This window comes from Manis javanica, chromosome 3 (assembly GCF_040802235.1).
Source record: "Manis javanica isolate MJ-LG chromosome 3, MJ_LKY, whole genome shotgun sequence".
Taxonomy (NCBI): Eukaryota; Metazoa; Chordata; class Mammalia; order Pholidota; family Manidae; genus Manis; species Manis javanica.
Window position 1 is genome coordinate 143,058,240 of NC_133158.1, and position 13,028 is coordinate 143,071,267.

General features: G+C 42.4%; 1 protein-coding gene across 2 annotated transcripts in view; it reads right to left on the reverse strand.

The window, feature by feature from the left end:
• Nucleotides 1-3,409: 3,409 nt before the first annotated feature.
• PPM1L (protein phosphatase, Mg2+/Mn2+ dependent 1L) overlaps nucleotides 3,410-13,028 on the reverse strand; it is a 312,605-nt gene continuing 302,986 nt past the window's right edge. For both annotated transcript variants that reach the window (XM_036997873.2, XM_017659053.3), the window contains 2 exons: nucleotides 12,051-12,212; nucleotides 3,410-8,994 (listed from right to left, as the gene is read on the reverse strand). In XM_036997873.2, coding sequence (XP_036853768.1) covers nucleotides 8,648-8,994; nucleotides 12,051-12,212 — 509 coding nt within the window. In that variant the 3' untranslated portion in view covers nucleotides 3,410-8,647. The remainder of the gene's footprint in view (nucleotides 8,995-12,050; nucleotides 12,213-13,028) is intronic.

Consider the following 13,028-nt stretch of genomic DNA (forward strand, 5'->3'; position numbering starts at 1 on the left):
CTACCTATGGTTTTAATCCTACCAAGTCAGAAATTGGCTTGACTTAATTTGAATTTCCTTTTTATATGTTCTCAGGCTTAAAAATAACAAAAAACAACCCCACTTCTGATCGTCCAGTATCTTATCATCCACTCTATTTGTACTTCAATAGGATTCTAATGTAATTTGGCAGTAGCTAGTATTACTTGGATAAAGAAGCAGTCAGCATAGAGATGTGTAGGGAAGATGACCAGGCAAAGAATTTAAAAAGTGATGGCTTCTGTGTTTCAAAGTAAAAGTCTGGTGTTTAGTTTTGCTTTGCCATACAGAAAATAGATGTTGCTATTCTTGTTCAAAATATAAAACTAAAATTCCATGCCTACACTTTGCAATGTTTAAAGCAACTATGGATACCAAGTTTATGATTTTAAAAAATCCTGACATTTAGTCTTCCATTCATATTCAAAATCAAGAAATGATTGTATTCCTGAAAAACAATTCCTGAAATTGTTTTTCTCTCTAGCGAATTCATTAGTTTATATACTCAGGAATACTGACGGTAAACATTCTCTGTTCTGGATTCTCTTTAGGGGCACAAGGTTGGGAACAAAAAATAAAAATAGGCCATGGAGAGATGTCCTCGTTCCCTGTTCTCCTTTTCTGTGACTGTCCTCCCAGAAGGATCCTGGAGGGAGAGGCCCCTTGGCTTTGACCATGCTGCTGCTGAACTCTTGCATAGCTGCGTTCCTCCTGGACGGAGGTGTCCAGTGGTGGCCTCCCCCTGGGACAGCCTGTGCCCTGCCTGCCCCAGACGCTCCCTGTCTCACCTGCCCACTCTATCCTTGGGAAACTTAAGTGACCTAACATGGTGTGATCATTTCATATAATTTGTTTAAATGTGGGCAAGATATCCTCAATCTTTTACCATCTACTCTTTGTTATGTAGGCAAGAATTACTGTAATTCTGCCATCCTCACAAATCTAAGCCCATTGGAGGAAATCATGAAAGCTGCCAATTTTCACCCCATTCAGCCAATAGTGAGGGGCCTCCTCTGGGCTGTAAGTGCCAAGAAGGCATAGACGGTACCTGAGTGCTCAGCACTAGATACACTCTATTAGCCTCTCTTGCTTGGCATATAGTAGGCATTAAAAAAAATTAATAAAGGAAAAATGAAGTATGCAAGCAGATTTACTTATAGCAGGAGTAGTGACTTTCCCAGTTAAATCTGTTCATAAAGTAGATCAATCTGCTACCAAAGCAGTGTTGCTTATATTAAAAAATACACTTATATGTTTGGCATATAGGAATTATGTGTATGAACATTGTTCACACTAAGGTGTTTTGGAGTAACTTTTTCATGACATTTCCTAGGATGTCAGAATTATCATTCTTCTTAACTCGTTAAAATTTCTTTCGTTTTTTATTTCTTTTTTCTGACAGACCATAGAAATGCTGAGGCATTGCAAAACAGATTTCAACTCAATATAACCTGAATTGAAGTTGTGTAAATCTATTAATCAAAACCATTTGCTTTATTAATTGAAGAATAAACTGAAGACTATGTTGTAGACAATGTTTCAATGTGAACGTATACTTCAGATAAACTAAAAAGGGACAAACACTACTTTCTAAAAGGGAAGCAAAAGCTATTGGATTTTTTCCATTTTTGTTTTACTATCCCATATTCGTCATATAAGCCTGAGATAAAAGGGCAATCAAGATGATTAACATATAAAGACTGTCTGGCTGTAGTCTTGGAGCCTAAATTGGGGGAGTATTCTTGCTTAATGTCCCATGGTTTGAGTAATTTCCCACATAGCAGGATTTATATCTTTTTTCATGATTACACTGAGCAGCCACTGTTTGTCCTTACATATACTAAGACAGCTGGGAATTTAAAATTTGCACAAGAGACATCATTCTCTTGGGTTAAAGATGTCTAAGACCTTATTTCTACAGGGTTGATATTTTTAATTATATGAGCAAACATAACCCTTTGCATTATATGGGTTAGAAAACTTCTAACTTTCTAATGTTCTAAGAAGCAAGAACATTAAATTACCCTGTAGTTTGTGTTTATGAAGTTGTCTGTTTGAATGGAATACCCACTAGTGTTCATGTTGACACTGGGAAATTGCCAGCATAGTTAATTCTCTGTTGTAGCTATGACTGTTGAATCTGGCTTCTGTTCTATTTGGGCACTCTCAGATGCCCACTCTCAGATGGAGGTCTGTCATTTAGTCTAGCTTACTAATTTTTAAAAATTCTAAAAAACTATTCTCTTCTCAAAAATGCAAAAGTTCTAAGGACTCAGGATAAAATCATGTCTAAGATTCGGAAAGTGAACAGAACGTAGGACAGTAAAAGTGACTTAGTACACACACATCCATTTTCATTGGGAAAGGATGGAAGTGGGACTGTAATCTTACTAACTTTACAAATAATTCATATGTTCGTTTTCTTCTATGTCATCTCCTTAGCTTCAGAAAGAGCACAAATATCAGCAAGACTCATGACATAATAAAATTTTCTTAATTTAAAATATTTCTTTTTAAATTACGCTCCTTTGATTTTTTCATAATTTCTTAAAAATGCTTTTCTTTACATTCTGACTTTGACTACACTGCAATTAACTTTGCATTTTTGTGCTAAAAAAAAGTTCCAAAATATTTTCCTTTGATGTGATTTGGCCTGTGCCATCAGTCCTACAAAAAGGAGCTTTAGAATTCTGTCCTCACTAACATGTAAACAAAGCATTAGCCAGTTCTCTGAACAGGAGCCTTGTATTTGAATAGGTAAGAAGTGAGAAAAACTGCCTTACACTGATCTTAGTCCAGGTGTCAGCAATTGCTATTAAATACAACCTCTGCATGATAAACATCTAATACAAATTTTTGATAACCTACTTTATACATTTTTAATGTCTAGATATTCTGAAGGTCTTTTCCCCCAATTCTTTGACTGTTACTTAATCTATGCTTTTGCATGAACACATTCTAAATTATATGTTGTCTAATTAATACAGAAACATGTTGAAATGATGCATGGTGTCACATTTAACCTTGAATTTCCTCATAACAAGAGGTGGTGAGTGTAGCTGATACCCTCACCTACAGAGGCAGCAAGTGGCTCAGGGATAGTCCTGCCCCTGTAGGTCCCCTCACCACAACCTGCTACCTTTACAGTTCACAGTAATCTGCTTGTGCTCAAAGCTAGGGTCTCTCGTTCTTGGGGCTTTTGATATTAATTTGGATTTGGCAAATGTCAGAGGGGATATTGTCATTAAATAACACCAGATAATAGGACTTCTAGAATAAATGGAACGATATCTCTCAGTATAGTCTACACCTTTGCTGCTTGCTTGTTTTTGGTGGGGTTTTGAATTGTCAAAGTGCCTATCATCATTTGTTAAAATGAACAGTTACTACATTCTCTCTTCAAAGTCCTTACTTGGATTTATTAAAGTGATTGTACAAATGATGGTGTGGTTATTACTAAACACATAAAAATTACCATAATCAACCCTTCATTAAACAGTTTGTAGCATAACAGTGGTAAAAATAAAAAAATAATGGGCAAAGCATCAACATTATTAAGTATTAGCAAAAAAGTTTACACATTAGGAAACATGTTTAGAAGCGCATACTTAATGGAAGCCTTATAGTGTCACTGTCACATGCCCCTTCACAATCCACCACCTAGCCTAAGTGACTTCACTTTTGTTTTTTTGCTATATTGGATAATGTCCAGAGGGCAGGTGTTATTCCTAAATATCAGGGTCATTTTAAATTAATGATCTTACCCTAAATTCACTTTGTACCATGTTTTTGACAATATTTGTTTCATTCGCTATTTTGGGATGATCTCTCAAGCTTCCTAAACACATTACCCAGGCTGAGTGTGATGATAATGGAGCTACAGTCAAACCTTACATCTTTGGCAAGAGAGAACCTGCCACACTTAATCCTATATATAAAATGTGAAAGGTGGGACAACATAGGACAGAGATTTTAGAACGAATGGACTTTGATTGATAGGCAGATTGTTTCACTGAATCTGGAAAGAGCAACAGAAGACAGTGTTAATAGATTACATTTTCACTGTCAGATAATTTTTAAAATGTTAAGATTTTAAAAATGAATTAAAACCACATATCCCTTTTCCCCTTTTCTGTTCTCAATTTTTTTTTTTACCCTCACATAGTGATGAAATGTAAAAATACTTATTTTGATTCAATCTGGAAAGCAAAGATAACTTCACAAAAGCAACCAAAAGCTCTTAGAATGAATTTGAGAATTTCCTAGCTATGGCAAGGCTCTTGCTTATTATTCACATAAAATAAGGGAGATGATGTTTAGAGCATCGAGTAGGGTTGTTAGTCTTCTGCTATCAGTGTGAGGCTGCTGACGGTCATATTAAATCATACTACTTGGCAACACTGCTTTCATTAACCAGTCGGCCTCAAATGTGAAAGGATTGTGTTTCTAAATGGCAAATTGTATGGATACTTCTAAGAGTCATAGTGAATGAGAAAACAGTCATATTTCCATATACCAGAATTTTCCCAAATGGGTCTTACGGAACATGAGTTCCTTGGAATATTACTAGGTGTTACTCATAAATGTTTCTGTGGTCAATCTAATCTGGAAAACACTGAGCTAACTGAAATTACATTTGTGATGTGTTTTTCCTCCCTATAGGACATATTTATTGGAACCCTGGATGTGCTTATATGCACTGACTTTCTAAGTTGGTATGTTTCTCAAACTCATCTGAACCCCGTATTTCAATGAGTATCTTTGGAACTTGTGTTCTGTGGAACATACTTGGGAAACACTGGATTCTGTTACTCCTTCAGTGTTCTGCTAACCAATTTAAAAGGCTGGATATCACTATCTTAATCCAGAGGCAGTTAAATGGGCCCCAGCTGGCCCCAGCTGGTATCATTTCCATAGAGCTGGGTCAGGAATGCTGGTGTGATGAGCTAAGGCAATCTGGGAGATAATTAAGGGAAAATAAGTCTAATGATGGGACAAAAGGAGGGAAAAATTTCTGAAGTCATTGGTAAATAAACCTTTATCCAGAGTATGTATTCTTATACTTGAGATATACAATGAAATGTTGCCTTTCTAAACCTGACTGACACAGTTGCAAGAGAGATCTGGCAACAACTCACAGGAAGGAAAAAAAGAAAATCAAATTACACCTGGCAAAGGAAAAAGTGATTACTCCTCTTATGATAAATTTCTCATGTATTGCCAGGTAGCTCAGTGATCTGATTCAATAGTGTGATCAATTTTCCAGAATTACTTCAGATAGGATTGAAATGATGATGCCATCGCTCTCATGCTATCCTGTTCGCACAAAATGTTAGTTGAAATCATTACAGTCCTATGAAGTAAAGCCTGTTTTAAATTATGCAGATTTGTGTTTGCTCCTTTACTCTCTAAAAACTCTCTGTAACACTCTTATTACATAGGCAAGATTCAAGAGGCCAAGACCTTCAATCTAAGACAAGGAATAGGATGTAACCACTGGTTATCAGTAACATGTACATATGGGTGAGGTCATGTTGGATCAGAACAGGGCCTTCAGAGTTAAGGGCCTTGGGCAAGGTGGTCACACAAAATAAGTGGAGGTCTTGGGGACTAGCTCTGGAGCTTTGTACAGAGTATTGTTCATTCCTTAGATTAGAGAATTGCAAGTAGAATGATTTTTTTAAAACTTTCCCTGCCTTGTCCCTCCCCCCACTGCAATTCCCATACCATTTTAAGAGTATAAATTGCCAGTGGAGCAGCAGCAGAGCAGTGCGTGAAATGAGGACCTGGGCTTGGCATTTTGCTGGGGGCTCGTAAGCACAAGGTCATTCATACCCAGCTTCATTTCTAAGCCAGTAAAACCATTCCAAAATTTGGCACCATGGGGGCTATTGGCAATTCGAACTCAGGCTAGGGAGTCTGGGCAGCCTCGGGTGACAATTCCAAAGCTTTGGCAGTGCTGTTTAGGGAAGATTCACATGCAAACTTCTCAAGTCAGATTTCTCTGATGGCTAGATTCAACCTTCCCTTGTCCCTGGAAAATGGGAGTGGCCAGTGAGCCTCAGGGCACACTGGGGGTGATGTCTGCAGAGCCTCAACTGCTGACAAGGGTCCGCAAGAGAGCTCCATCCAGAACAGGGCAAGGGAGCAAAGTACTCTGATTTTAGACGTGACTAATAGTCAGGCTGCTACTATTTTGCTTAGTGCTTCTATCTTTTAAAGATCTACAAGCCAAAGTGGTAGGAAAAGAGGCAGAAAGGGAACAGGGAATACATGCACTATGTGGTTAAAGTCAGAAATGAATTAATTCTACAAAGCAAAATTTAGAAGATGTCTTGTGAACGTCAATTAGAGGGCAAGTCATGCACTTGGGCACTCAGCACCATCTAGTAAGACATTATGCAGGGTAAATAAACATTAACTAATACGGTAGCTTTTCTTTCTCATCTTCACCAAAATATTACTATTTTCATTTATACAATAACAATGTTCATGGAATTAAAAAATCTTTCCCTCATTACAAATTTTGGGATTAAGTTAAAAATAAAAAAGGAAAGTTAACTGTGTAGTGTAAAATGCTGAAACTGCTTATTCCTGAACTTCAGTTAGATGGTGGGCTTTTGTAACTCCAGAATGAGGATGTCGTGGGTCTTTAAGGAAGCTCAGGCCATCTGGCCTGTCCATCCTGTCACTGCTCACAGCCAGCATGTTTCCCACATTCCTCTCCCAACCCCCACCCCAAAGACACACATCCAAATGTTCGGTGTCTCTCAATGGGCAAATACTTGAATCTAAAATGCTGGCAGATACTTTTTTCCTAGAACACCTATAACTACAAAAAATAACCAAAGTTCTAATTCTAATACTGTACATTCTAATGTTACAGTTTACAAAAGTAAGCAAATGTCTTGGGAAACTATTATTAATTCTCACTGCACTCAAAGAAAGGCAAGTGCCTGGAGGAACCGAGACAAAGTGTAGTCCCTGGCCGCCGCGGGGGAATCTTTTTATCCTCCCGAGTTCTCTCCTGGCACCTGCGTCAGGAACGTTCCCAGCTGAAGAAGGGGCGGGGAAGGGCACTGTGGGCGGGAGGTGCTCAGCAAATGGGGCCTTACAGAAGCTCTATTGATAAGTGCCCACTGGGGACGGATAACACCAGGTGGACACCCTGGCATTTCAGACACAGGGTGGGGGGAATGCAACGACAATCTTGTTTGGCTGTTGGAGCCACCTCAGTCAGGCAAACAGGATGTCCCAACATTTTCTGTCAATTAACTTATAAAATATGGCAATAGGAAATGTGACATTGGTGATAGGAAATGGAGAACAGCAAGCCTGACCCCAAAATAACTCTGGGCTGCTTAGAGCTTGAATTCCCAACCAGCTTGGCTGCCACTGAATGCGGGGCAACATGAGGCAGTGGGATTCTGCCTGTGAGAGCAACCCAGTGTGGAGGGTGATTTGCAAACAGACTGTTAGTTAAGCTGTTGCCTTTCCATTGTCAAGGAGAAGCAGCTCCCAGGAGTTCACCACCAAATTCCAGACTACTCTGGGAGCTGTGTACTCGGCATCATGGAACACACATGCAGTTCTAGGCTGCTGCTTCTCAGAGCACTGCTCAAAAGACCCTTGAAAGCTACTCGGATAGGAGAGAAAAAAAATACCCGCACAAAAACTGGCAGCCAGAGCTCCGTTCAGGGTGGTGACCTCACCAGCTTCCTCTCCTAGTGCAAACAGCAGCCTTCCCAAGGGCACTGTGACTTAGTCATCCATTATTTTCCTCTATTGACTCTTGAAGATGGAAAGAATTATGGTATGGTGATTTGCCTTTTTCATTTCCCCTAAGAGGTTTCTTGGTAACATGAGACAAAAAATTGCAGTATTTAGTGGTGAAGTAGAACAGCTGCCTATTATGTAAAGTAGGGTGTAAGCAAAAGGTTAAGGGCATGCACAAGTAGGATAAAATGTACAAGGACTGGTCAGGGGGTAACAAAGTCTATTTAACTTTGCTTTAAATAAAGGGATGAAGGGAAAAAGGTTATTTCTGCTGTGTAGGCAGTTCTCATCATCCCCGCTTCCCTCAGTCTCCAAAAGCAGCCACACACTAATAAGCCACTTCAAGCCTATTCCTGGGCTGCTGCTGAAACCTGGGCTCAGGAGGAAAAGCCTGCTCAGGACAGCTCTGCCCTTCAGCAGAGGCTGTGGCCACCTTGGCCCTGACTCACTGCAACTCTGGTTGGCCTGCTCTGCTCCCTGCTCTAAGAAGAGGACCCAGTCTCCTGCCTGGAGGGCCTGGTAAGGAATTATGAAAAGAATCCTAAAAGGGAGAATATATGGCACATATGGCGCTCACTTTGTACACGTGAATCTACAGCTATATAATTATATATCTTGAACATTGGATGGAAGAGTTGGGAAAGCGTGAAGAAACCGTTTTTCAGCCTCTCAACTACATTGGCCAAGAGCACCCTCTGTGCATCACTGCATGGAGACCTAAGGCCGCCGGGAGGGGGGAACCCAAGTCTGGGATGGATGAGCCTAACTGTAACTCCCACACCTTTCACTACATTAAAAGAGACCAGTGTGTTGAAAAGTCCATTAGTCTCAGGCAGCTGAGACCCTGAGGGATTCACTGCTCTTCCGTTTTGCTGCTATTCCTGAACTTCACCACCATGACCGTTATATTGTCGGGGCAGCCTCTGTAAAACGACTGTAGAACTATGCTCTTGGCTCCAAAGTGAGGTTCATCCAAGCGCTCCTTGATGAATCGAACAGCTTCTTCATTGCTGAAAGCATCCCAGAGGCCGTCTGATGCCAAGATCATGAACTCAGGCTGGAGCTTGTCCAGGTCAAAGGTCAGGATATCTGGGTCCGGGATGACCACGTTGAGATTTTTCAGTGGATAATCCCCCAGGGATCGAGACATGGCCAGGATTCCCTGGACCCTCCAGGAACCATTGAAACTGATAAAACCACCTGGAAAGACAGAAGAAGCCCATTAGCTTGACCAGTAGGTATCTCACACATGGGGCAGTCTGGGCATGTGCACCGAAGGATGGCCTACTGCCTGTGCCACCCCCACCCCACACTGCCAGGAAGGAGCAACGTGCCTGGCTGGAGGTTTCATGCTCTACCGGTAGATCCTCACGCTCTCCTCCTTGGGATCTTCAAGGCTTTCAAGAATATGTTAGTAAGAATACAGAGAGTAGGAGATAAGTATAGGTGAAGACATCGTTTTAACAACACCTTGGCAGCTTGACAGCAGACAGCGCGAGGCCGAGGATCCAAGGAGAGAGGCAAGAGAATGCTGAGCGGCAGGTGGATGGGTACCAGAGACAACCACTGGGATCCATCACTTAGCTGGAGGCCACCCTTGGCTGTGCCTGATAGATCTCAAAACAGCTCCCCAAGCAGGATCAGGATTAAAGACTGGCCTATTTTAGCCTAATGGTGAAAGCTTCAGACTCTCAGGTGAGTTGCTTAGATTTGATTCTTGGCTCTGTCATTTCTAGCTACGTATGACTTTGAATGAGACACTCCATCTCCCTAATCCTACATTTCCACAGCTGCTAAGTGGGGACAATAATAGTACTTATTCCATTGAGTTGTGAGAAATAAAGGAGTTATTCCATATAAATCACTTAGCACAGTGACTGAATGTAACATGCACTCAGTATTATCTATTATTTTTCCTTAAGGGAGCTAGAACGCTTGCTCATCCATTTATTATTTGTCAGATAGTTATTAACTATATACTCTATGCAAGGCATTTACAGACTATAAAGTTATAAAAGGTCCAGACCTTTCTCTAAAAGCAGTAGACAGTCTGGCAAGAGGGAAAAGCCACACATATTAACAGCTATGAGCACAAAGCTATATTCCTTCAGAGACAGACCAGTGCCTGCTAACTGCTGTAGGCAGATGGAGGAGGGAGGGATGGTTTCTGGTCGTGCTGATTAGGGACAAGTGGGCATTAAAGCTGGCCTCTGAATGATGGGAAGGACTTCTCTGGGCAGGCCTAGGTGAGAACAGTCCAGGAGGTGCGGTCTACTGGGCAAGAACAAGGGCTCTGCTGCCAGACAGTCCTGGGTCTCCATTCTGGTGTCCCCATTCACTGGTGGTGTGTTTCTGGGCATACATATTTCTTTGAGGCTTCAACTCCTTGGGTGTAATATGAGGATAACATTATAGACCTTATAAGGTAAATAAGGAGAAAGTATACATAAAGTGCTCGGCTCCCAGCACAGAGTGAACACACAATAAATGGCAGCTCCTATCATTGTTGTTTGAAACAAAAAAAGGAGACAGAAAGACCAACATGTATTTAGCTCAAGCTGGTTGCAGTGTATTGTCCTGCTGAGTGGTAGGGAAAAGGAAGGTTGAGGTCAGAGAAAATACACATAAAGACAATAAAACTAATTATTGTCCCTTAAGCCTTGCTATAAAATAAACCCTTGACACAAGAGGTTCAGTTAGCTTCCTTGGAGATGGATCCGAATGTGCTTCTGTAAACAATCCCTGCAGGACAGGGTGTAGGTGGTGGGGAAGAGGAGGGAGGACAGTAGATTTCAGAAGAGAGTGCTGGAAGCGAGGATGACATTTCCAGGTGTACTGCGTACATATCCTGTCTGCGCTTACACAACAGTGGGCTAACTATCTCCAGCGCAGGGTCACAGCAGACTCTGAAGTGAGTAAGGAAGCCAGAGTATTTCACTCTTGCTGCCTGCGGATCATCAAAGCTTGACAGATGCTCCTAAAACATTGTTGGCTGCGTACCACCAACAGAAAATGTGACCAAAGCTTTCGTTAAAAAGTATTCTCCATCTCAAGCAGGCTCTGAAACAGGAGGTTGTAAAAATTCAGCATTTAACTTAATGGTACAGTTTCCTTCGGTGCAAACTCAAATGCTCATCAGGTTCAGGCAGAAGGTGGGCTGAGGCCAGAGAGAGTTAGGGTGCAGGCGGTGCGGGCAGCAGGGGCCGGTCTCCAGTGAGGGACCCAGCCTGCCAAGCTCCCCTGTGGCAGCTGGGTCTCCACCTGGCATATCACACAGAGCCTGCCAGCTGCATTAATCAGTCTGGGGAGGGAAGGGTTCCTTCCACCCACAGGTAGAGAGGAATCCTCCCAACTTGAATTATGAAATTGTAATCATCAACTGATACTCACGCTTCAAGTCTTTGTCCTAATGTCCCCCTGGTGAGGCCTGTACTGACCATCTACTGACACTCCCCATCCTTTACATCTCTTTTATGTCTCTTCAGAGTTATCACTCTGTAATATACTGGATAAGTTACTTATTTTTACTTATTTATTTCATGTTAATGTCTGTCCATTCCATTCATTACCCCCACCACAATTCCAGAATGTAAGTTTGTATCCCCAGCACCTAGATGTTGAAAAGCTGAATGAAAAAGGCCCCCTGAAATATTTACTGATGTCAGGCACTGAGCTAGGTGCAGCGAGTAGCACGATGCACAAGCCCAAGCTCATGGTCAGGAAGGCAGGAGGGACTGTGAGAGGGGACCATGAGGTCCCTACAGGATGCTGGCGGAAGACTGAAGGGCCACCTATCCCAGACGGGGGTGTCTTTGGCACAGTGTGACCAGGAAGGTTTCCAAAAGGACACCCTTAAGCTGAGTCATACAGGACAAATAGTCGTCACCCCCTGGAGAGTGGGATGGCACTTGTGAGGGCACAGAGGAGCCAGGGACGCAGTGCCCCGTGGGAGCAGTTCAGTGAGACCAAGGCGGGCAGGACATGACAGCTGGGCCTAGAGGTCATACCAGCCTTGCACTAGCAAAGGGCTCTAGGGGGGCCCATTTGGAGTCTTCAGCCAAATTCGGAGGCCATTTATTTGACAGGAAATATTATAAAGGCCAGTCTCAGCTACCTCAGCACTGATCAGCCTCTGCACTGATCTGCTGATGGTTAGTTAGGTCACTGAATATTGTATCCCCCAGGGGCAAGCCAAGCAAGCTGCCCTAGCCACCAGACAGGGCGCCGACAGCCCTTGGAGGCATCTGCAAGCTCACCAGCTCTCTTTATCCTCTTCCTTTCCTTTAGTTGGTAAGGTTTGTGATCATGAGACAAAGGAATGGCGTTCCCGTCCTTGTCACATAGGACCCCGCGAGAGTCGCCCACATTGGCCACGGTGAGGTCCTTCTCGGAGAGCAGAGCGATCAGACACGTTGTGCCTGAAAAACAGAAAAAGAGGCAGTGCAGGGTCAGGCCTGCATGAGATTGGCTGCTGCTCGTGGCTCCTGGGTTCTTCAGTCATTAAAACTCCTTCTGCTGGGAGAGAATTTGATGCTAGCCAATCTGGGAATGATGGCTCTTCACTTCAACAACACTGATCAAACCTGACAGTCAATTTTCTTAACCATGTTAGAGTGCCACTGAGACAGGCTAGGATAACATTATCATTTTCCCAAATCATTTTTGTCTTTGCCACTCTTAATTTAAACACATATCACATTTAAAAGGATTAGGAAAGAATAAATCAGTTTGAAGCTTCAGACAATTGGTACATATTCTCTGCTTCTCACTGGTGCCAAGTTTCTGTGAAGTCTCAGTTGAAAGTGGGGTGCACAGGGGTCAGGTGGGCTCCTCTGCTGTGGGGCCTGGAAGAGCCAGTAAATGACAGATGCCAACAGCCAGATGCCGTGCAGCCACGGGGAGCCAGGAAGGAGCTGCCTGTGCAAGCTTGTTGCTACAGTCTGATGGCAAAGACTGGTGGCCAGGAACAGGCCAGGCCCATGGTGTGATGGGGGCAGACTAAAGGTAGAAGCAGAAAAACCTACAGTAATGATGGAAATGAGGTAGACAGGAGGTGGGGGCTGGGGGTGGTCAGAATCAGAAGGGAAGCAAGACTGAAGATCTTATTTTTACTTATTTATTTCATGTTAATGTCTGTCCATTCCATTCATTACCCCCACCACAATTCCAGAATGTAAGTTTGTATCCCCAGCACCTAGATGTTGAAAAGCTGAATGAAAAAGGCCCCCTGAAAG